Here is a 25,528-nt window from a genome sequence, read left to right as displayed (position 1 = left end):
ATGTCACAGGACTACTATTGAAATGACTGCTGAAGCCACTTTAACAGGCCTCTTTATTACAAGAACACACCCTTTGTACACACTATAAGGTGGGTATTTATAGTGACTAGATGGACTGCATTTCAACATGCTCTACGCAAAGCGTGGGCTTTTATTTATATATCAAGAGAGAGGCAGTCAGCCATGGGTAGAGGACAAAAATGAAGCTCAGGAGGCTGGACTTGAACGGGGGGCAGTCGACAGGACAGATGTCTGGGTTAAGGATAACCCAGACCATGAGAGCAGTAGAGAAGAATGAGTGGACCTCCCAGCGAGCTAGCTTTTGCCTGGACGATTCGAGAGAAAGCCTTGGTTGCTGGAGTGGAAGGGGAGTCGTGCAAGATGAGAGACAGAAACCGCCCAACGGCAGCAAATGTCGACTGCAAAAAAAAAACGGTGCCTGGCACAAGTCTATAAAATCTTGCGCGGCCCCCCGAGGTCGCAAACGGGTTTTGATTCCTTACCCGTACCCGGCCGCACCAGGGTCGCAAATGGGTACCCGTACCCGTACCCGGCCGGGTACGGGTAGCCGGGTATCGGGTAGGGTACGGGTATCGGGTACCCGGTTGCGACCTCTGGCGGCCCCCCAATGGCCGGCCGAGAAAAGCCACCCAACGGAACCGCTCCGCGCGCCGTGGATGACGATCGTCGCCAGCACACCGCCGGCAGGAGGGAGGTGTCGAGGCAGACACGTGCGAGGTGGTCCTCGCACGTGGATCAAGGACGGTCACAGCTCCTCTTGACCGGGGAAGGCGGCGCAAAGGCCTCGACGCACATCCAAGTGAACGCCCAAACAAAACGACTAATCCATTTCTGCGCTACTCTGGGCAGAAGATTAAGACTGATCTCGCACAGATGGCCCGAGGGCCGGCGATGGGACCACACGGATGTGCTTGTGCTTCTGCCCGGGGGGCTCTGACACTTGTCAAGAGGCAAGGGAGTTCCCTTATATCGGCGGACAGTGCAATTTTTCCAGTGACGGTGCACGGCGCAGAACTGATATCACTTGGAAGCCGCACGTCTCCTCTTCGCGCGGTGGCTGGCCTGCGATGGCGGCCAGCAAGCAAAGGCTGTGGGGGAGGGGGGGGGATGGAGTCCCCAGACGCAACAAATCTTCCGGCGGCAAGCTGCAGGGATATCCGGGTTCAAAGGGTCTCGCTGCGTTAACGGCCGCATGCGCGCGACCTCGTGACCCTCGCGAGCCACCCAGGAGGAAGCGGCGGTTGGGAAGGTGCGAGCGGTTGGGCCTCGCTGATCGCCAACAACGAGCACGGGGGGGGCGGCAGGGGGCGAATCTGGCGGTGGTGAGAAGGGGTAGGGTTGTGCGGTGGCCTCAGCTGGGGAGGAAATGCTCTCCAAAGTGAAATAGTGACATATGTCTTCTTGGTTCTTTCGGAAAAGTCACTTAGAAGGGAAATAATAAAATAATAAAAATAAAACATAATAAAATAATTCTCACGACGTTTCGGCCACAACACGCAAGCAGCCGTCCTCAGGTGAAGAACAGGTCTGTCGGAAAGACAGCGTCTGAAGGTTACCCTTTTTTTCATTCAGACGTTGTCTTACCGACAGACCTGTTCTTCATCTGAGGGACGGCTGCTTGCGTTGTGGCCAAAACGTCGTGAGAATTATTTAAAAAAAATATTTTATTATTTTATTATTTCCCTTCTACGTGACTTTACCGAAAGAACCAAGAAGATGAATCCCTGCAGTCACGAAAGCTTTAAATCGAAATTTAGTGACATATGCTTCGGCAATTGGGGGGGAGGGGGGAGTCAAACGATAAGTGAGACAAACAACCACCGTTGACTGACCGACCGGTCTTGTCTAGTTTGTTTCCTGACCTCTGTAGTTACCGGCACCCCAATGGTATCACGCGGCCCATCACCAGCCTCTCTTAACTGCAACAACGTAACGAAGGAATGCGGAATGGCCTTCGTATCCAAAACGTACTCGAGGTTTTAACGTTTCGCAATCTAAATTGGCACTTTAAACGTTGCAATAATAGGGTTGTGCGAGTGGCGGTGCAGTGGTTAGAGCATTGCACTTAATCATCGATGCGCGGGCCACGGCTAACAGAGGCGAGTGATATGCGAACCGCTCCTTCGATCTCCCCCCCCCACCCCGCAAATCCAAGGCTCGGCACAGACGAGCGTGTGGAAACACGGTTAACCAACCCTCAAGACCGATATGGCATAAGGAGGCTTTCATCCAGCAGTCGATTGATAGGAGAACGGGCGCTATTATCGTTTGCTAATCAAGTCACTCGGAGCCATCGGACAGAGTGGATGGTGCTCTCATTGGGGCTAGTTTTTGTTTTACGTTTTGTCAATAATCGCAAAATAAAAGTACCGTTGGTCTGTGGAAAAGTAGCACGTGGTGCCAGATGACCCCGGTGCCACTGGTGCCCCCTGCACGAAGGCAACCGCTTGACCCAATCATGTTGAAACGCGCCACGCGGTTTCAACATTCGCGCGTGCGTGCATGCCGATCGGTTGATCGTTACGAATGCTGAACCCGATTTGACGATCAAATCCATGGACCTTTGAGGCCGATGATCGATTCTGAAAAAGATTTTTGACAAACCGATGTCCGATTTCATCACCCTAAGTGCTGATGGCCACTTGCAGGTTTGGACAAGCGCTGCTATGGCCACATTCCAAGCGAGATTAGGCTCCAATTTACCCCGGCACCCCGCCCTCACCCCCCCACCTAAGAGCACCTCGTCTCCTTGGGCAGCTCAAGAATGTTCCATTAATCGCCCTTCCTTGTCCACACCTTTGAGGCATGTGTGGGAATTGGCATGTGGGGTGATGTGTGCGGGCGGGGTGAGGGGGGAGCGGTAGTGCAGCGCTCAGCGCACGGTGCTAAGAAGCCGGCAACCTCAGTTCAACTTGCGTTAAATGGTCAACATTAGAGGTGGGTATCTGGCCTTCCCCTAGATCGACTCAGCCCGAAAATGGCGGCTGTTGCAGTATGCAAACAGCATCATTTGGCACTGGCCACACCATCCCCTCGTGTGCTGTTGCAGCCCCGTAAGCGATCGCGAACAGAGCTTCTCGCCCCAACAGTCAGTGCGTGTCACACCAAGGACGATCTTTGTGTTGGTGTGGAGGGGAGAGGGTTGGGTGGTGGAGGCCAATGTGGGGGGGGGGGGGGGGGGGGTAGAGTGAAGTAACCTTGACACCTGAAGCAAAAAGCCTGGGGGGCCTTAAAGGTGCGTCACCTTCCTGGCCCCTTGCTTCCAACGGGGGGATTATTACCGAGGAATGTTTAATCTCAGCCCCAAGTGTAGCGGACGCTGTGAACGTATCGCCGAGATGAACGTTCAAAGTTCACCGTTGTGTCCTACGGAAAACGAATTACCAATGCGTGCGCGTGCAGTCCTTTGCCAAATCGACTGTTGGACGAGGGGCCTTCCCATGGCGTCGTCAAGTCACGGGAGGTTGAGCACAACTTTACCGCGGTGGTCAGTGGAGGTGCGTTGGTGAAGGGAGGGAGCATGGAAGTACAGTACAGCAATGGACCGCCTTGCACTGCCCTGTACTGCCGACAACAAAGCGGCAGTAGCCTATAACACCTGTTTTTGTATGTGCGGCGGTTGCCCAGTGGAGCACTCACTGGGACTCAGCCCTGCTTTTTTAGCTTCCGTGATCAGACGAGATCGGGCGCATTCCTATAGCGATCTAGTTGTAGGTGTGCAAACCTTAAGATAGTTAAATGCTGTGGGGGGGAAGGGTGGAAGAAAATAAAACACGAAAAAAAGCTCAAGCATCAATGACGTGTGCAATATATTTTAGGGCAGCTTGGAGTGCTTTCTTTTCAAGGGTCGCCAACCGCAAGCCTGCGGTCATACCACCCTGCGCAATGTAGGAGAGTAGTGCACTTCCGGCGAGGGAGGCTTTGCAGTGAAGCTCATGTGGGCCTCGGCACCTTTCACGCGGGACGGGATTGCCGCGTGACGGAAATGTTGTTTGGGTTCAAGGTACCCTGGCAGAGTAGATGTGCCGGGACGGAGTTCGAACGAGGAAGTACCCCAACAGGGGTGACCGAAAAAAACCCGAAAAATCGACTGTCGAATAAACGCGTGTGATGGAAGGCACCTCCTTACTTGGGTTTCAAATTATAATACCTTCCCGAGGGCCTCGCAACTAAAAGCAACTGACAGTATTATACAGGGGAGGGAGGAAGGGGGGTCGGGGTTGGATCAGGGTAGAGATAACATATCCAGCTGCCTCTGGTTGTGGTTGAAAAATAAGTAATATTTTAAAATACTTTTTTAAAAAGACACTTTAATGAAATGTAGCGTACGAGTAATGGCAGAACTCCACGACTCCAGGAAGTGGCCCCGAAGCTTGCCATAACGTAAGGGACCGTCGTGATTTACAGCCAACGTCAGTTGAGAGTGGACAATTAGACCCAAGCCGAAACATAAAATATAAAAATGAATGTTTAAAAATACTTTTATATATTTTTATGATAGAATATAGTATTGTCATCAGTATGACATAAGTATACCAAGTTTGCAGTCGATACCACATTGGAAAGTGGGTTAAAATTGAGATACAAGATTTGAGGATACAACAACAACAGAGTGCAGAGAAAGCGTGTAAAAATATAGTTTAACACTTTTTTTATGCTAGAATATGGTATTGTCATCAATATGACATAAGTATACCAAGTTTGCAGTCGATACCACATTGGGTAGCTTTTAAATGGAATCGCGACCATCGGATTCGTGACGAATCACCGAATCGCCGGGAGGTCAAATCGTAAATTAGATCGACGAGTGGCGTTGGCAGGTGGTCGTGTCCGACGGGGCGTCAGGGGGAAGAGGAGGATCGACTAAAACTAAACTATTTTTATTTTACAAGGTAAGGCCCCACCTGGCCACAAATGATAGCCCAACGAAGCAGCTCATCATCATGTGGAAATTTATAGCAGCAAAATACTCGAAACGCATGTTGACTCTAAATGTGGAGAGATTAATCAAGAGGACCCGGAGAAAAATATACGTGATTACGGTGAGAGACAGATGTCACGGTCCGTATCAAACCCACGACCTCCTGTATACCAGGCTTGGCAGTTAACATCTCGCCACCACAGCGCCACGGGCCCGCGCCAACCCCCTCAAAAGCGGAAGGCGCCGGACGTCGACAGAGACAGAGAGCCGACGCCACTACGCGACTCACCCATGAAGGTCGGGGATGTCATGTCGGCAGGCGGGCGGCCCCGGGCCCTCTCGTCGAGCGAGCCTCGGCGGTAGCCGGCGCCACCGCTGACGCAGTCGCGCGACCGCCACGGGAAGGCGTTGGCGGAGCCGGGCTGCGAGTACCTCCGCACGCACGCGTCAATCGACTCGTTGATGGCGTCGTACGGTCTTGGCTGCAAGAGAAGTAACAAGCGGATGTTCTGGAGCTCAGCGATCACTGTGGATGTCATTAGAGTAATAAACGATGAGAATTGTACTTTTGCCGTTTTCGCGGTCGTGCTACAGAACCCGGATTTGTGTTTTCGGCTTTAATTGTTGTTTGGCAACGATGTCCGACGTTTCACTCCACGTGCTGGGAGCTCCTTTATGAATTGTCCCTAAAGAAGAAGTTCCCAGCAAGTGGAGCGAGACGTGCGGTAACAACCCAAGAGCACAATCGGAGAGCTATTCAGCTCAGTATGTTTGGCCACTGATGGGTTACAAAGTTAAAGAATTAACTCGGGAGCTCAAGAGACAATTCCCTCGACCGCACGATCATCACTAGGACGCACCTGCAACCGAGAAACAGACGCCAAGCGCCCAGCCATCACCCTTCCCTCCCGTCCACGATGCTCACTCCTCCCCTCATCCTCCTCTTCCTCCTCCTCCTCGTCATCCTCCTCCTCGTCATCCTCCTCCTCTTCCTCTTCTTCCTCTTCTTCCTCCTCCTCATCCTCCTCCTCTTCTTCCTCCTCCTCCTCCTCCTCATCCTCCTCCTCATCCTCATCGTCCGAGAAGCGCCCGTCTTGCACGTGGAACTGCGCGCGGGGACCGGGCGACGTGTCCGGAGAGCTGTGCTCGGAGGCCTCGCGCTCGCGCCGCCGTAGCTTGCTCCCGTGCCGCCCGCTCACCGGCCGTGCCCTCTTGCTGCGGTAGCACGCCGGCGGCGGCGGCAGCGGCGGCGGCGGCCCGTTGAGCAGCGCCAGCGGAGCCCCCAGTCGGAAGTCGAACGGGCTCAGGCGACTGGCCAGAGCCCCGGGTGGCGGCGGCGGCATGGGGGGCGGCGGGTAGAGGGGCGGCGGGTACTGCCCGTAGTAGCCCAGGCTCAGGCTGCTCGTCGTGACGGGGGGAGGCGGAGGCGGCGGCGACGAAATGTAAGGCAGGCCGAACGAGTCGAAGTAGCGACCCGTCGCCAGCGGGTAGCCCACGCCGGGCAGGAAGGGCGGAGGCGGCGCCACCGCGTCGGGCGATTGCGAGCAGCCGTCGGACGGCTTCGGGGGCCTCCCGCGCCGCCGCATGCCCAGGGCGCGCGGGTCGGGCGGCGCCCGCCTGATGTAGTGCAACGGGTCGAAGGCGAAGGGCGGCGCCAGCGCGTAAAAGTGGCTGAAGTTGACGCGGAAGATGGAGGGCAGCACGTCGCGCGGGATGTAGCGAGGCCCGCGCTGCGTGAGGCGCAGCTCTGCCAGGCAGCGCACGGTGTCCTCCAGCGCCGACAGGTACCCCGGGTCCTGCCGCGCCGCGTGCATCTGCAGGTATTTCTTCTTGCGCTTGCGCTTCTGCTTCTTCAGCTTCTCGTACAGCAGCAGGTCGCCCATGAGGCCGCGGTGCCGCCGCTTGCCCCGGTGCGCCTTCTTCTCTTTCCCGGGGCCCATGACACCCGGGCCGCCGGCGCCGGCGGCACCGGCCCCCGCGATGCCGGCGCACGCTTTCAGCGCCTGCTGCTCGGCAGCCGCCGCCACGGCCGAAGCGGAGATGTCGTCCGCCGAGGCCGCGTCGCCCGTGAAATGCTGCCGCCGGCGCCGCAGCCCCTCGCAGGCCTTCTCGCCGCGGTCCGATGTGCTGTTGTTGTCGGTGCCGATGCCGCTGTCGCTGGGCACCGTCTCGTCGCTGTGCGACTCGCTGGCGGGAGACGGCGTCGCCTCCTTCAGGATCATCGCGGCGTCCGGGAGCGCGCGGCAGCACGGAGAGTTGGGCGGCGAGGGCGGCCGCACGGACTTGCGCGCCGCCTTCGTGGGAACGAAGCGGCGCTGCAGGGGAGTGGGCGGCGGCGCCAGCGTGGGCTCCACAAAGCTGCCGGCGTCGCTGCTCGGCGGGCTCTGGTTGCCGCTAAAGCTGGAGAAGTGCGTGCGCGCGGGCGACGGCTGCGGTGTCGAAGAAGGCCCCGGATGCGACACAGCCGGCGACAGTGCGCCGGCGCGGTGCTGCTGGTGCTGCTGCTGGTGCTGCTGCTGGTGGTGCTGCAGGTGCTGCTGGTGCTGCAGGTGCTGCAGGTGCTGAAGGTGCTGCAGGTGCTGCTGATGCTGCTGGTGCTGCAGATGCTGATGTTGCAGGTGCTGCTGCTGGCTCCTCAGCGGGTTGAAACTGGAGCCATAATCACTGCCGCTGCCGAAGAGGGCGCTACCCCGACCGGAGACTGGGCAGCCATCGGACGTGGCCTTGGGCTTGCGGCCTCTCTTCTTGCCGATGTATATCGTGCCACGCTTGCTCACGTTGATCTGCTGCTTGAGCCGAGAGCCGAGCGCCGCTGCGATGGTGGAAACGGGCCCAGCCACCCTCGGTTGAGGCTTTTCCCGAATCGCGTTTCCCGGCGTCAAAATCTGCTTCAGGATCTTCTTTCGCTTCAGTGTCCTCATCTTGTTGATCTTCTTGATCAATTTTTTGTCCAGTACCTTGCCGACCATTGGCCGGTCCTTCTTGGCCTGCAGCTCTGCGTGGTGCGCGACGTCTGTGGGCGAGGCGTCGTTGTCATCCTTGTACCGTTTAAACCGTTTGCCGTCCATCTCGAGGCCGCCGCCGGCGCCGTCGATGCCGGCCGCTGCGCCGCCCTCCTTCAGCTCCTGGCGCCCGAAGACGGCGGTACCGAGATGGCCGCCCACGCGAACCGCGGAGAGCATAGGTGACGGACGCATGATGCCACCCATGCCCATCTCCATTTTCCTCGGCCTGCCTCTCCCCCGCCTGCTCTCGTCCAGGCAGACCAGCGAGCCGACGCCGCCCCCGCCGCCGCCGTGCTGGTGGAACATGCCGAGCATCGTGCGCTTCATCGGGGGCGGCACCGGTGCTGCTGGTTTGGCGGCGGCTGTGGCGGCGAGCGGCGGAACGAGCGCCATCAGCGGCTTGTCCTTCTGCAGAGAGGGTTTCGACCGAGGCCGCCCCCTCTTGGGCTTGTTCACGTCGGCGGCGTCGGCTCCGTGAGCGGCGAACATCACGGGCCGCTTAAGGAATCCGCCGCCCATGGGCAGAGCCGGAGGCGACAGGGACAGCGGCGGCCGCCCCGTTATCCCGGGCGGCGGCATTGGCCGGTGCCCGAACTCCTTGAACTTGGGCGACACGGCAGCCTGCGCGATGAGCGACACGGGCCTCTGCTCCGTGTTGTTCAGCGGGAGCCCGAACTTGTTCAGCTTCTTGAGGTGGCCGGCGCCCTTGTTGGAGCGGCTCTGATACACCATCCACGACTCGGCGTCCAGCTCGTGCCTCTCGGCCCCCGCCTTCTCCTTTGCCTGGCGCCCGCCGCCCCCCTTCTTCCTGCGCACCACCAGCTCCGGCTGCAGCGTCGGCATCTTCGGGGCCCGGCTCTGGCCCCCGATGATGGAACTCGGCCTGTGGCCGTGCACCGCCTTCCTCTTCACGTTTTTCGTCCTCGCCGAGGCCTTTGCGCAAACGTCGCCGGTCCGCCGCGGCCCCGCGTCGCAGCCGGGCGCGTCGGCCAAAACCTCCGCTTTGCCGTCCTCGAAGGAGCCCTCCCGCACGAGCCGGGGAGGCTCGGGAGAGCCGTGCCTCGACCCGCGGTGCTCCCGGGGCTCCGGCGGCAGGCTCGGCACGCGCGGCTCGCCGTCCTTGCGGCCGTCGCAACTCTGCAGCGCGGGCTGCAGCGCCGCGGCCAAGTCCTCCGTGTGGCGAAGCGCCGACGCGGCACCGTCGGCCGTGGTGGGCCTCGCCGGCAGCCCGCCGCACCGCTCCTCCGCGGGGCCGCCGAGGCACCCGGACGGGACGTCCCGCTTGCCGGTGGGCAGGGCCTGGGCGCCGCCAGGTTTACGCGCTTTGTCCGTCGATGTGGCGACGGCGGCGGTGGTGGTAGCGGCGGCACGCGAGACGCCGGAAGACGCGGTCTCCTCCTCCTCCTCCTGGCTATCTTCGGACGCCGATGACAGGTACGCCACTTTGCTTTTCCGGAAGCGGCTCGCCACAACAGCACGGGCCTCGCCGGGCCTCGGTCGGGCCTCTGCGCCAGTCGCTCCTTCCTCGCCCGGCGCCTCCATCTTTGCAGCGATCCTGCGGTCGGCTTGAACGCCGCCGCCGCCGCTCAATTCGGCGCACGCGGAGGCCCTCGCGGCCGCTCTGGAAGACGACGTCGCTGCCCGGGGTCCACGTCCGGCAAGCGCAGGCCGCGGCAGAATCTGGGGTGCACAGTTCGGCGCCGCGGCTCCATCGAGCGCGCCGAGGCAGTCGGTCCCCAAACGCGCGTCGTCCCGGCCCCAGCAACGGTCGGTGGAACCCGGCGGTTCTCTCCTGTGCCCCCCGCGAGAGCTCGCCGGCAGGGGAGCCGGTGCCGCCGGTGCCGTCGGTGCCGTCCAACGTCGGCTCCCCCTGCGTTGCGTGGGCTCCCTCCAGCTCTGGCTCGCAGTGCTTGAACACTTTGGGGCGGCCCTAGAAGACAAAAACGGGAGGTTGTGGGTCAGAGCCGGATCATTTCATCATCATCATGATGATCATGATCGTCACTTAATATTTATCACAGGCCTCCCATGCAGCACATCTTGAGGTGCCCTGCTACAGAGGGCCCCATGTGAGGCATGTGGTGAACCCAGCACCGGACTTCAAGTCAGCATTAGCCTGCCGGCAGAGGGACGGACGTTGCTATATGGCTTCCAAATGTAGTAATTTCTCATAATTTTGGACCGTGATACTGGTACACGCCGGCCTACGCTTTTTCGAATGACACCATGAGATGTCGTCATGAGATGTCATCCTCGCGATGCGTGTTGCCCCATCGATTTGCACTTTCATTTCGAACATCGTCATTCACAGGTGTGCACCCTGAAGTCACCATTCACAAGCATTTGACAAAACAAAAGCAAACTGGCAACAAGTTTTTTTTTTACTTTATATTAAGACAAAACATTATAATTGGTCATTCCCCAAAACAGCTTCATCTAAATTTTTTTTATGGGAAATACAAAGAAAAGAACCCTAAAAACTCACAACCACACACACAGGTGAGCCTGTGCCCCCGAGCAGCTGTAAGTTAATGGTTCCTCCGACACGCGTTTACGAGCACGCCTTGTTTCACCGAGACCTCCAGAGAGGCACAAAGACACACGACACCAAGGCAGCAACCTCTCCCGACCGAAGCCGATCAACGGCGGGTCCGAGACGGGCGGCACCATGCGCCAGTGGCATCCGGGTCACGGTGAGAACATGAGTGTGGCCAGCGAGCGCCGAGTGTGGTTGCCACTCATTCGTCCGATAGGGAGACCAGCAATGAATATATAATGACGCTGGGGGCCAGCGCCCGTTATGAGCAGCCACAAGGTCACGTGCCGCGACAGCGGCGCGCATGACGGAATGTGTCGACAGGGAGCTCTTGTACGTACGTGTAGATGTTGCGGGACCTTTTTGTAAACCCACTGCTGGATGAAGGCCTCCGTGCATCTTGCGGACCCGTGAGCTATATTTCACCATACTTCACCGTACAAGTTTAAGGTGGGAGGAGACCAGAAAAACTAATGGATTCTGCTTCATATCCCACAACACCGACTGAATAAAAGAAGATTTTGCGCAAGCACCCATCCCAGCTCTCACCCGCTGGCTCCCAACATCTGACGAGCTCGGGCACATTCCAGGTGATTCGGTCAAAGGCTACTGCTCGACACAGAACGAATGTGAGCATTCCATCAACCGTGCCCCTGCCTTGGGTGAAATGTCTTTACTCGGGTCTCAGCTTTCAAAGCGACGCAAAGAAGCGCGTGGATGGCTACATGTTCAGAATCACACTTAGAAACAGAAAGGGCGGCTCACCTTGCAGAGAACAAACACAGGGCAGACACATTATATTCAAAGTTAAGAGAAGGAAAATGCGCCAGGGCAGGTCACGTGACTCGGAGGGAGGGATGAGGGCCGACGGACGAGAGTGGAGAATAAGGGGACCACATCCACAGAGGTAGTGGTGTGACGAGCGATGAAACCGGTTAAGATTGTGGCATCGCATGAACGTTAGGAATGGCGGCGGCATGGGGAAGCCTTCATCCAGCAGCAGATAGCCTGTGTCCAATCACAATGTCTCAGCTCACCCTCCAGGGTGGCGCAAGGAGAGACGGTGCTGCTCAATGAGCTCGCTGGTCACTGACTTAAGAAAAGAAACAACCGTGCACGTTCGCGAAAGGGCAGGAGCCGGGTTAATATAATTCAACTCGGCACATGTTATATACAGGAGGCAAATAAAACAGAAACGAGATGTTTGCCTACTTGTTGAAATGAAATCACCTGCATCGACGAGTCATTTAATGCATCGCTCGGGGTTTGCCGTGTTTAAACAAACGCCGCCGTAATGCATCGATCCGCGACGTCCATTGGTCAATGTGCTAAACGCCATTTCATTTCGGCAAGTAAACAAACCGCTTCGCTATTTATTCCCTATTGATCCGACCCCGCACATTGTCCCACGAGCAGTGCAACAATTATTCAGAGTGGAGCGCCCCGACGAACGGCGGGGGGGAAACGGCTGCGAGGTAACTCCATTTGGTTAGGGATCGAATCGGCCCAATCATCGCTACCATCCCCCCCCACCCTTCTCCAGGGTGGGAAAAATTAGGACATCCCCCCCTTTGCATAAAGTCGAAAGCGGACTTTTTTTGCGACATGTAACAAAAAAAATATACGGCGCTATTATTAACACATATTCTTGGGTTTTGTCGGTAAAGTCACGTAGGTAAAACATTTAAATTAAAAGTAAAATAAAAATAAAATACTTTTATTAATTAGAATTTTTTACCGAAAAAACCCAAGAATATGAATCCTTGCAGTCACGAAAGCTTCAAATCTAGTATTATTAACACGCCCACTGACTAGGGTGGTGGATTGTGGGCAAACAATCCGCAGTGACGCACACGGCGTGCGGAGGCCTCCTGCCACCCAGCAGCGGATCGACAACAGGGCTGTACAGGGACGCGGGAAGCACGGTCCAAATAACAAACTGTTGTGTTCATCTTCTTGGTTCTTTCCGTAAAGTCACGTAGAAGGGAAATAATAAAATAATAAAAATAAAACATTATAAAATAATTCTCATGACGTTTCGGCCACAACACAAGCAGCCGTCCTTAGGTGAAGACCAGGTCTGTCGGAAAGACAGACCTGTTCTTCACGGACACTCTGGTCAGAATTATTTTATGTTTTATTTTTATTATTTTATTATTTCTCTTCTACGTGACTTTACCGAAAGAACCAAGAAGATGAATCCCTGCAGTCACGAAAGCTTTAAATCGAAATTTAAACTGTGGTGTCTTTAAGGGGGCCCACAGTCACCCCCAGTCGCGCCCCATTGGGGGGGGGGGGGGCGAAGAGGGGGGGGGGGCCCATGCGACCCACCGCCGTCTGAAGTCCATTTCCCAACCCGTCGCAGACACTTTTTTTAAACACTTGCGATGAAATGAAGATGCAACCGAGACAAGTACAAGGGCTCTAACCTCGAAGACGAACACCTAGGATGGGTGTGGCTCCCAGCAACACAATTAAAATACTGTATCATTTTGTACGACGCATCGTTTAAATAGATTGTTAAAGACGCGGGATTCAAGCGTACGCATGACGACAGTTTAATATTTGTGCAAAAGTGACAATTAAGCGTTAATCACGGCAAAATAATGCCAAATATTCGAAAAGTAAATTGGCTGTTCTTGAAACGAAACGCATCACCGGAATCGTGACAATTCATTGCATTACAGGGGGCGGGAGGCGGAGGTAGAGTGGTGAATGTTGAAATGCCAAGGAGGCAGGGATTGCTGATTTCGTCAAGGAGCATAAACCTCACACACACTCCGGTCATCCTCGCAACGGCTTTTGGCTAACCATCACTGCATTGTGCGCAATCAAATTCGCTACTGCGGCCGTCTGGAACGCTCTTCCTTCCGATATTAGGAAGCCACTGGAGCTATGTACTTTTAAATAATTTACATTGAGAAACGAATCCCTTTAGTACTGCTTTTTCTGTTTAGTTTGTTGTCCTTTGAGCACGGTTGGCTACGTACAGTGGCAAAAAAAGTTCAACATACATACAACGCGGAAGGAGAGAGATAGAGCGAGCGTGGGTGCCCCTGGGGTGACAGGGTTACACTCCACTCGCTCTCAACATAGTCTGTCGCCAGCCGGCAATCACGTGCCGCCGCACCCACCCCTGGAGGAGCGCGCGGTGGGCCCACTGAGGGCCCACAGTCATCCCCAGTCTCCGCCCCACGTGGGGGGGGGGCCCCCGTGCGACGCACCGCCGTCTGTGGAGTCCATTTCCCAACCCGTCGCGGACACTTCTTCAAACACTTGCGATGGTGCGAGGGTGCAGCCCACGAGACAAACACGAGGGCTTGAACGGTCGTAGATGGGCACCTAGGATGGGTGGCGACTCCCGCGGCTGTCCGTCGAATCGTTTTCTCGTCCCGTGATACGATTTGAGCAACGCAGTGAGAATGCTGCATCGTAATGTACGATATATAAGAAAAAAATAACCTGTTGTTCAGGCCAAACGCTCATCAACTGAACAGGCCAAAACGTCTCATTCTAGCGAATGTCATGAATTGACGCCACGATTAAACCCCTGACAAATCGATTCCATAACTTCGTTATGAACGTAGCGCCTCTAGTGGCCGCAGTGGGTAACGTAAACCCATTACATGCAACGTAGGCAAAAGGACAAATAAATGTTGATCATCATTAAGTGCGTGCAGCAGCAGCACCCAGAAAACGCAACAACTGCTTGCAACCGATGAACGGGATGCTTCCTTACACAAAGTCCAACCACCAACCACTCGCAGTCGAACCGACTCTCAATGCCGAATCAAAACACCAAATAAATAAATAAAACTCCGCCTTGTTCCCGCAACAACAGATGGCCGCGATATGCTGCTGTTGCTAATTTGCCTTAATACAATCTGCTGACTGTTACTGCCAGGCGGCTGCGTTTTTAGTGTGTGTTTTTTTCATCTGTAGGCGGTACCGCTGACCGGCCAAACCCCACCCCCCTCCCACCCCCTTGAGGGTGGCCGTAGCCCGACCGGGAAATATTCAACAAGGGCCAGGGTGGCCACGTGCTCCGCGGAGCAGGCGAAGGCCAGCGTAAGCATGCGCTCGTCGTCCGTCCGTGCGACACAGCTGCTGGTGGGGACTCACCAACGCGCCAGTGCGCGTGCGCCCATCCGCGTTTGCCCGACCGCCTGCCCGCCCGCTCGTAAATTCCCAATCGATTCGCACGCTTCGCAAAATCGGCGCGGGACGATTGGCCGTGTTTTTTGTTTTAAGGCTCACCGCACGTCGCACGTACACCAGTTCGCGTACGCCGTGCAGCCGCTAGAGGTTGCGGCTCGCGAAAAGGTAAAGGTGCAGCCCGCCCCCCCCCCCGCCGCCGCCGCCCTTGAAATTGGCTGCTCGCGCCTCTGCTGTCGGAAGAAGGGCCTGCGCGAGAGTGGGCGCTTGTGTGTGGCGACATAACTGCTTGCTTGATTTGTAAAGAGGGAATGTTTTTTTCCCCCTCGTCTTTTTCGTCAATCCCGATCGTGCCGTCCGCATAGTTGCCGCAAAGACGAAGAATCCATTGGGACGAACGGTTCCTGTTCAGGGGGACGGGCACGCGGGAAGCGGGCATCGCACGGGCGACAACCGAGAGATTCCCTTGGGGTAAATTTCACCGCAGAGGCTGGTTTTTGACCTTAACAAAGGCACGCGCGCAAAAAAAAAAGGCTTAGGCAATGGAGCACGCGCCACACCACTGTGATTGAATAGAGCCTCTCGTAATAACAGCCACTCGTGCTCGTAAACCCCCCCACCGCCCCCCTCTCTTTTTGATAGCCGTGAGCGGGAGAGCGCCATAAAAAAAGCGACAGAGCAAAGTGCAGCGGTTGGCACCCCCGATAGGTTTGCTCTGCATTAAACGCCACGCTTGGGTCGGCCCCGTTTTATTGGGGCCGAATACGGTTAAGTACGTGCATACAGAACGACGTAAAAGGCATCGGAGCGATGCCCCAATCGGGGGGGGGTGGGGGGGCGGGCGGGGCAAGAGGGGTGGAGGCACAGTGGATAAGCGAAGGCAAATAGAAATGAGCGAGAGACGCCAGGCAGGCGGCACCGTGGGGAGGGTGTATAATCAAAGCCCGTCGCATCACTGTACTCGTGACGTGCAGTTATACGCCGAGTTGTCTCAACGAGCTTTCAAAAATGCACTGAATGACAAACGTGATGAAATCGCGAACAAGACTGCATTGAAAGAGGACGGAGCCAAAAACACCTGGCCACCATCAGCATCACCACCACCACCACCACTGCCTTAGCAAGAGACATTCACACCGCCCAGAAAAACGTTGTTGGGCAATGGGTGCAATTTCACAGCAAAGATGCAACTCAAAATCTGTCCTCGTTAACCCACAAAGCAGAGTACACATGCTCTATGAACGAGAACTTGTCACCGTTACACGGTACAAATTACCCACAGGACTGTCCTGCGCCAAGACCTTCATCCGCTCAGGAACGTTTCAACACTGAGCTTGCAGGGTCACGTGATGTGGGCCGGGCTCGTAGGGGGAGGAGGGCTGGAACCCCGGCCCACCACCGATAATTAAATTAATAATTTGTACGCCCGGGGTTGGCAGCTCATGGCACAGGAGGAAGGTCAGTTGTACAGTCGGAGCATGTCGGTGACCACGGCGTGAATAAAGAGTGCGGTGAAAGGAAGACACGACCGCCTGGCTTCCGGCAGCATCATTGGCAACCAAAGTGAATGTCCAAGCACTGCCAGTGAATCAGATGTGTTCTGAGAAACAATGCACACACTTGAAACTGTACACTGTTTAGGGGACACTTAGAAGCTTGGTGGAGGAGAGAGTCTCCATAATACAGGTTATTTTGGGTTAGATCGCATAAATATACAAAAGTGTCGTTAAACCCGCCACCCAACTAGTAAGGGTTGTCACGTAAACAGAACGTGCCAATTCGTCACTAGTACAGCACTAGTGTATATAGTGTATAGTAGTGTATAGTGTAGTATACTAGTACAGCACTAGTGTATAGTGTAGTATATAGTGTAGTGTAATAGTACAGCACTAGTGTATAGTGTATTGTGTGCAGTGTATAGTGTAGTATACTAGTACAGCACTAGTGTATAGTGTAGTATATAGTGTAGTGTATAGTGTACTGTACTAGTACAGCACTAACCGGTGTGTTGGAGAGCCAAGCCACAACATTTACAATCCGAGTACGACGCTTCGCCAGTAATTACAACCAGCTTCATCAGGTGATAGCCTGATGACACCACCCGGCTGTGTTGGGTGGTGGTGGGTTTAATGACACATTTATATATTTACGCCATCAAACCCAAAAAAAACCTGTGCTACGGATGATATTAGTCGCGAAAGCCTACGTATCAAACCGAGAGAGAGTCTGTCCCGCCGTGAACAGTGTCTGAGAGCGATGAACTCGGAGGCGCGGAGGGGGGCGGAAGCAGGGCTTGGGAAACCCTCGACCCCCCCCCTCCCGGCTCCCACACCACACGAATTCCCCCACCCACCAGGGCAGTCCGTTCGACCTATTGACCCCCGCGCAAAGCAACTCGGTTTAGAGCACGCGCATGTAACAATTCAACTCGCCTCCCCGCGCATCGATTCAACGGTACATTGCAGAGGTGGGACAAAGTCATTGTTATGCAAGTCCAAGTCGAGTCTGAAGTCATCAAATTCATGACTCGAGTCTGACTCGAGTCCAAGTCACATGACTCGAGTCCACACCTCAGAGGTGGGACAAAGTCATTGTTATGCAAGTCCAAGTCGAGTCTGAAGTCATCAAATTCATGACTCGAGTCTGACTCGAGTCCAAGTCACATGACTCGAGTCCACACCTCTGGTACATTGTCACAATTCCCAGTTTCCCTTCAACTCTAGGAAAAATGATTCTACGCCTCATTTATTCACTTTTGTATCGTTTGTATCGTCACTTGTTTGTTCTTCATTATCTGTGCAGCTTTCTTGCGCACTTTCCCATGTTACACTCGCCCATATATTAATTTTCATGTCATTGTCAGCCACGATCAATCTTCTTCTTTTGGTTGAAGGCCTCCCCCCACCCCCCCCCCCCCCGGCCGTCACCATTTTTCACGGTATTGCGATGCAACAATACATCACGCGCACGAGCCGATTTCATCACTCCATCTCCAGGATTGTGTGACCTCTTCGGGTGCCACTCCCTTCGTCTCGCCCACCGGCCCATCGTCCGTTTCGAGCGACGTAAACTCGAGCGGTGGAATCGACGCATTGCCGAGTGGGGCCACCGAACCCTACGTCCGACCAAAAACCCGAGTCGCTCGACAGAGGAACCAATTCAAATAAAAACGAATTTACTCGGGACGGCCAACCAAACCGCAGCAAGCCACTCACCGTATCAAGTTGCCCTAAGCCAGACACAGATTTACCCACCACCACCTCCCCCCCCCCAACCCCACCCGGCGTGAAGCCGCTATCGGCCCATTTTCCCCGCAGGGGATCCCGCAAACGGACGACCGCCGCGCAGGCGCCCGCGTGCGCACACACACAAAACGCTGCAAACGGCACGACGGGGAGCCGGCGGTGTCCGATCGCCTCCCGCTCGTACGAGCGCGGCGGCGGCGGCGGTGGCGTCTGCGGCGCAAACAGGAAGCCCTCTTGAAGCAGCTGCCTGGGCACGTCTCGCCGGCGTGTGGGGACCTCGGCCCTGAACACGCTTGCCCCCCCCCACCCCCACACCGCCCGTCGTCTCTTGCGGCGAGAAGAAAAAAAGTAGATAAATGAATCTCAATGGGCTCTCACCGGGTTAAACAAAGGACACTCGATCAATCAACCCGCGCGGCTCGAGCGCTCGCAAACGAGATGCCCTAATGTGCGAGATGAAACGCCCAAACGCTGCGAAAGGGTCCAATTCCAAAAACACGTTTTGCGTTGCAATCGAAAAGGCAAAAACCGATTGGGTTCATTTTTATTCCGACGGTGAGATTTGTTCGGTCAGATGCGCTGTTCATATTTGTTGCTGGTCGAGATCCGTGCTGCTTAGGATGCCACCCAGATTGTGACAAAAACACAGCAGAAGGCACCGGAATCGGAGAGCGTCTGTACACAGTTGTGTCTCGCAACGCTGTGCAAACCAGCAGGATGTACGCATCACAAATAATATTTAAAAAAAGAGAAGAGGCAGCGAGTCGTAGGCGGAGGAGAAGAGGATGGTCTGCCACTTGCCGAGTTCGAGACTATGAAGGCAGCAGAGGAAGGGGAGCGACCTCCCACCAAGAGAAAGTTGAACTTGGAGCTTCAACACAAGGGCATTGGTTTCACACGTAAAAGCTTTCGTGACCAATATTATCCATAATATAGGTTTTATTTGGGTTAGATCTCGTTAATATAAGTGTGTTAAACCCGCCACCACCCGACACAGCCAGTTACGTAAACAGAACATGCCAAGTTGTTACTAGTACAGCACACCCGGTGTGTTAGAGAGCAAATCTACAACATTGTAATTTATATGTATTCATTAATCCCCCCCCCTTCGCACGTGAAGGGCTCACAAGTGACATCATCACATCTATCCTTCTTTTTCAGGAACGAAACAGGAGGATTTCTCCACAAATCTGGCCGTTGCCTGATGAAGCTAGTTGTAATAACTGGCGAAACGTCGTACTCAAGATTGTAAACGTTGTGGATTTGCTCTCCAACACACCGATATACTGTACTAGTAACAAATTCGCACGTTCCGTTTATGTGACAAACCTTAAAACCTTACTAATTGGCTGTGTCGGGTGTTGGCGGGTTTAACGACACATTTATATTTACGCGAAAAAAACGATATTATGGACAATGGCATTGGTTTCCGCAGAGGAGAACATCTGCAGGAGTGCTGAACGGAATTACAGGAGGGAGATACAGGCAGGGGGCGAGTCCCAATGAAAGATGCCGAGGGTGACCTTGCAGTCGAACCGGTCATTGATAGAGGAGCCAGTGGAGGGATCTGAGTATTGGGACGATACAATCTCGTTTGCGGGAGTGTGTATGAGCAGTCTGGCAGTGAAGTTTTTGTACGTATGTTGAACTTCTTTCGAACCGTACGTAGCCAACCGTGCTCATCGGGGGTGCAGTGTTGAGTCTATGGGAAGTTTTGATTTAAAGCTTTCGTGACTGCATGGATTCATATTCTTGGTTCTTTCGGTAAAGTCCCGCAAACGAGATCGTAGAAAAAACAAATTCTTTCTGTGGATTTCACACCTGATGACGATTGCTTGTGTTGAAGTCGAAACGTCGTGAGAATTTTTATTGTTTTATATTTTTATTATTTTATTATTTCCCTTCTATGGGAAGTGTTGAGTCTGAGTAGTGTCAGTCTATGGGCAGTAAGAACGTAGAACTTCTTACGCACCGTACATAGTCAACCGCGCTAACCGGAGGTGGATCACTGCTCGGGATATTAAAATCACAAGTAAATCCTTTCCGTGATCTTTTTTTTTATTGTTGCTGTGACGATCACAACTTGGCTGCCTTGGCGGGGGAAGAGGCGAACGGGAGGGCGGCTTAATGCGATCGCCGCTTTGGAATGGGGGTCCGAGCCAGTTGGGTCCGGAAAGAACGACAACGCGGGAAAAGGTGTGCGCGAGATAACGACTCCTGATGCAGTGAGGCCTGACCAAGCGGGCTGGGGCACATGACCAGTGCACTCACTCCACTTAAAGAAAAAAATACCACCCAGTGCTGGTGGCTCCAAGAGATAAGGAGGGAAAAAAAACATGCTGGCAAGGCAGTCCATCAATTGGAAACTCCCGTTTAGTCTGGAGGAAACAACTACAAACCTCCCTCCGTGTGCGAGTCTGGCTATCGGAGCCTTGGGCACACCGACACGGAAACATAAGACTGGTCACAGGATTCCTTGGTCTGGTTTTTTGTTCGAGTCCAAAGCCTGAGGCACCCAAAAGGCACATTCTCGCCGATGTCATAAAATAACCGTGCTGGAGTGGTGGTGTGGTGGTTTTCGCGCCGCGATATGAACCCGGGGACTCGAGTTCCATTCCCGGCCACGGCCAACATCAGTGGCGCGCGATATCTCAACCATTCCTGGGCTCCCACCAACCCACTTTGTTCAAGCACAGACAAACAGCCCCCATGACCACAGCACGGGGAAGACTTCATCCAGCAGCGACATCGAGCAATGAGGATGTCCAAAAAAAAAAAGACTACTTTTTATTACCACACCACGGATGATGGCGGAAGAAGGCAACGAGACCCCCGTGCCCTCCGATGTTCTTTCAGGGTTGTCCTGCGCGTCTTGTCAGGCACACGCGCGCGCGTGGAGCGAAACACACGTCGACCATTCATCCTCACCGTCTTCAGGAACCCAACTGAAAAAGCTCCCACCATCGCATGCAGGCTAAAACGTCGGACACCGTGCCGAACAACGCGTGGTGCAAGCAACTCAAAAAGGCGAGGTTTTGCACCTCGGTAAAAAAACTTGATTCTCAAGTCTCTATACTGGTGGCCGCCGGTCCAAACGTTTGGACCGGCCGCCACCAGTATTAGGGACGAAGAGGGAGAACGCATTGAGAAAGCTACACGCAGCACGACCGTGAAAAACCCCTCTCCTCGTGCCTCTGTGACATGCGTGACCTCGTGCGGGCTCATGGGGCCGGCCAGTCGGCCGGCCGTCGCCGATAGCCGTTCCATACCAGATTTGAAGCTTTCGTGACTACAAGGATTCATATTTTTAGCTTTTTTTCTCTCTTACTTGATGCAGCAGTCGTGCTGTGACGGTTCCACCTGAAGACGGAAGCTTGTGTTGCCTCCGAGACGTCGTGATTTTTATTTTACTTTTATTAATTTAATTTTTTTACCTACGTGACTTTACCGAAAAAAACCTAAGAATACCATTCCATACCCTCCGAGGAGCTATTGAGTGCCCGACGCCTTCCTGCCCGAGACAAGCGAGACACTGATTAGACAAAACGGCGGGCGCTGCAGGGGGCTTGCCGGGGAGGGGGGGGCTCGCCTTTCAATTACATCCGCTATTACCGTCAGTCGGCAAACGAGCCGGGGAGAGCGGCGAGCGGCAAACGTCCCCCGCCCACGTGTGCAGCGAGAGGGATTTTGGCCTTCGATATTGTGTTGTCATCGTCGCCGCCACCGTCGCATGAACAGTCGTCGTGGCAATAGCAGTAACGCCCCTTCTGTCAATCCGCTGCTGGATGAAACGGCCCTTCACGTTGTCTTGAACGAACTTCGCTACGGCCGACTCGTTTCAAGTCGGGGGAGGGGAGATGCAAAAGGAACTTGAATGAAAGAATTGGGCTCCGATGAAAATTGCTCTCATTAAAGCAAAATGAGTTGACATGCAAGCGCTGCTTGTCACTGAGAACCCGGTTTCTTGTTTTAAGTAACCCGACTGACTGCCACACAACACCAATTTTTTTTTCTTGCGGGCTAGTTGCCTGGGACAACCGCGTAAGAAAGAAATAAAAAATAAAAACTGCTCTCTGCAGAGGGCTGCAGTTGCCATGACACGTCGAAAAAAATTAGAAGAGAGTGGGGTGAAAAAACCCACAACGGCGGTAATGATCCCACACATTACACATGCGCACACTCCTTCATTGCCCCCAGAGCCAAACCGACTAAAAAACATAACAAACAACACAACAACAACAACGTCCACGCCGGGAAACAGCCACGCTTTCATCACTATCATCGCCAGATACGCTTAATCTATTATTGCTTGCAGCTTTTTGTCAAAACACCGCTAGATGAAGGTACGCATTGAGAGAGCTACACACAGCACGACCGTGAAAAACCCCTCCTCGTGCCTCTGTTACAGCGTGACCTCGTGTGCGCTGTTAAGTCACGGAGGTTGTTTAATCATACTTCACCACTCTGGTTGGAGGCAAGTACGTTATTTTCGATGCACGAAAATGCTTACATATGCAGGTTTTGTCTTTAGAATGGTCAAAACGAAGGCGGTACAACAACAACTCAACCACTAAAAATCTGACCCCGCATTCCGTTTCTCGAGTCTTGTGGTAAAATGCTGCCGATGCGGTAATACCAGCGTCGTCCGGTGGGTGGCAAAACCCACGGTCAAAAAATTTACCCGTAAAAACAAAGTTTTTCACTATAAATCCTTTATATGCGTGGCGGCTAGAGTCCTCTCGTCCTCTGGCTTGAGATGGCTGCCACCTATGGGTCAGATGATTGCCTGCCACCATTAAGTAATTGGTAATTAAATATAAAAAAAAATTCCTAAAAAGTGTAAAGTTATGGAAAAAAAAATTCACGAAAATAAATTGTCACGCACAACGAGTCTGTGTGCAAAATGTCAGCTCGATTGGATCACGGGAAGTGGGTTAAAAAACGACCGAAAGATTTGCACGGTCCTAAGCAAGCAAGCAAGCGAACTTAATATAAAGGATTTAAAAAGATGGTTTCCTGGACCTAATCGAGACGGCCGCATCGACACCGCGGGGAGGGATGAATTGTTGCACGCCAAGTGTGCAATAGACAATTGCAATCAATCTCGCCGCGCTGCACTCAAAACGGTGATTCGAGCTCATAAAGACTCGACGAGACGGCCGGGGCACCAATCGCACTCGCGATCTTAACGACGGCGATACGTTGACAAGTATGGTCATGCCAAGCACGTTTATTTGGCCTAAAGTAAATACGTTTTTGTCAATCCACTGTTAAATGAAGGCCACCCCCCACGTCCTTTCGAGTTCTACGACTATACTCTAATCACGGCGAGTAGCCAGAACGGGGGGGGGGGTGTGTTTGAAGGCAGGGAGCATAGGACCCGGACAGAGTCGAAGTGCAGTTTTCAATCACAAGCGTTGACGGGAGCGCTTTCAGCTGCCTACGTGTTTGTCCACGGGGGCGGTGGTCCGTCCAAAGCATCATCCGAAGGCTGAAGCCCTCCTTAGCAGAGGTCGCAACCGGGTACCCGATACCCGTACCCTACCCGATATCCAGCTACCCGTACCCGGCCGGGTACGGGTAGCCGTTTGCGACCCTGGTGCGGCCGGGTACGGGTACGGGTAGGCCGTGAGTCACCGGTGAGTAACCGTTGGTCACTCATTTCGGGTAGGGTACGGGTAGCATACGGGTACCCATACCCGGCCGGGTACGGGTACCCGTTTTCGACCCTGGTGCGGCCAGGTACGGGTACGGGTAAGGAATCAAAACCCTGTTTGCGATCTCTGCTCCTTAGCTGCCGAGATGTGACAAGATCGGGGGCACATATTCCGGGTGGTTTGGGTCACAGGGCCAAAAAATAAATAAACTCGGTGAACAATATTTTTCCACGACATTTGCTGGCCCAAAAGGCACTCTGAGGCAGTCCTGCCGTGCTCTCTGAAAAACATCTGGTCGGCGGCGGGGTGGGAACAAGGCGGAGTTATCCATTTATATATTTATATGCTCCTCCTCTCAGAGGTCGCAACTGGGTACCCGATACCCGTACCCGGCCGGGTACGGGTACCCGTTTGCGACCCTGGTGCGGCCGGGTACGGGTACGGGTAGGCCGTGAGTCACCGGTGAGTAACCGTTTGTCACTCATTTCCCAACGTCTTGTCTCTTCTAACAATTAAAGTTCCTAGAATCAACCCACCCGCGCCTGCAACATGGCTTCATCCCAGAGGTCGCAATCAGGTGCCCGATACCCGTACCCTACCCGTATCCAGCCGGGTACGGGTAGGGTACGGCCGGGTACGGGTACCCGTTTGCGACCCTGGTGCGGCCGGGTAAGGGTACGGGTAAGGAATCAAAACCCGTTTGCGACCTCTGCCTCCTCTTCACTGCAACCAAAAGACGATGCACACGTTCATAAACTTCGCTTACGCCCCGGTGCCACTGCACGCCCACCGCAGAGCGCCAACAGGCAAAAAAATGCGGTGGCCCTACAAATGCTCGGCGGTCGTTAAAATTCGCGGAGGGGCCCCCGAGCCGGAAATATCCTACGCCTCCCCAGGACGTTTTGTCTCGCGTTAAAAAGGAACAAAAAAACTGAGACAAAGATCTCCCATGTAGCCTCAACAGACTGTTGGGGCAAGTGGTGTTAGCGAGCACCTATGAAGGCCGGGATGGCACACGAGAGGGGGTGGGTGGGCGGCACCACGCCCGACCGCCTTTGGTCTCCCTTAGGTACTCATTTGAGGCCAAGTCGACCTCGGGGAGGCCCAGGACCGGTTCAGATATAACCAGTCACTGGTGTTGGCCGTGAGCGGCAATCCAACTCGGGCTGCCGGATCTATAGCGCAGCTAACCGCTACACCACCGCTCAAGACGAAACCACTGGCAAGGGCATCGTATGCATGACCGAAAAAATAATTGGTTCCCCCTCGAGATTTAATTTTCCGCCACGATTCCGGACCACGATTCCATTCATTAAGGGATTTCTTTACAGAACACATTCTCAATACGACAGTGTTGTGAAGACCATTGCATGCAGGCCTGTTATAATTCAGCAGCCCCTCACGATTGAATCAACTGTCATTATTCAGGGTCATACTTTCAATGTAAGAACCAAGAAAATGTTTTTATTTTAATAGTGGGGCAATGCTAGCGCCTCCAATGGCTGGAATGGACACATGGAACCCATTACATACAACGTGCACGAACCCTGTAAAAAAAGATTATCACGCAGAAACGCGATTCGGTGCATGTATCATGAGCTTGAACGTCAACTTTAATCAATGAACCGATGCATCTTGACATCCTGATGCGCACGGTACAGTACAGTGGTTCTGGAGTGGAAATTAAAGCAAACGGTAAAAAAACCTTCCCACGAAAATCAGTGGCTTCAAATGATTCAAGCACATGGGTCTCATTATGCCGCACGCTGGAATATGTGGCCACAAATAGCATTCAAAATCCCATTGGGGGGTGCGCGCCTGTGGAAATGATCGCCGCTCAATGCTCGCGTGAGCAGGGAGGGGACACAGACTTCGCCCCGTGTTTAGTCAAGTGAGAGGGGGGGCCCCCCCCTGCCCCCCCCCCCCCCCAAGGAGATTCGCGACCGCTTGTGGACACCGGTGTAAGCACGTCGTAAAAACAATGTTCT

At 54.3% G+C, this 25,528-nt stretch overlaps 1 protein-coding gene across 1 annotated transcript in view; it reads right to left on the bottom strand.

Moving 5' to 3' along the window:
• ASH1L (ASH1 like histone lysine methyltransferase) overlaps positions 1-25,528 on the bottom strand; it is a 95,153-nt gene that overhangs the window by 44,728 nt on the left and 24,897 nt on the right. Inside the window, 3 exon segments of the mRNA XM_061551177.1 lie at positions 5,232-5,424; positions 5,803-9,741; positions 9,743-9,877. Of these exon segments, the coding sequence (XP_061407161.1) occupies positions 5,232-5,424; positions 5,803-9,741; positions 9,743-9,877 (4,267 nt within the window).

Source organism: Lethenteron reissneri, chromosome 1 (genome assembly GCF_015708825.2).
Source record: "Lethenteron reissneri isolate LAM-NWPU_2019-01 chromosome 1, ASM1570882v1, whole genome shotgun sequence".
In the NCBI taxonomy this organism is placed as follows: domain Eukaryota; kingdom Metazoa; phylum Chordata; class Hyperoartia; order Petromyzontiformes; family Petromyzontidae; genus Lethenteron; species Lethenteron reissneri.
This window is presented reverse-complemented; position numbering and strand designations above follow the sequence as displayed.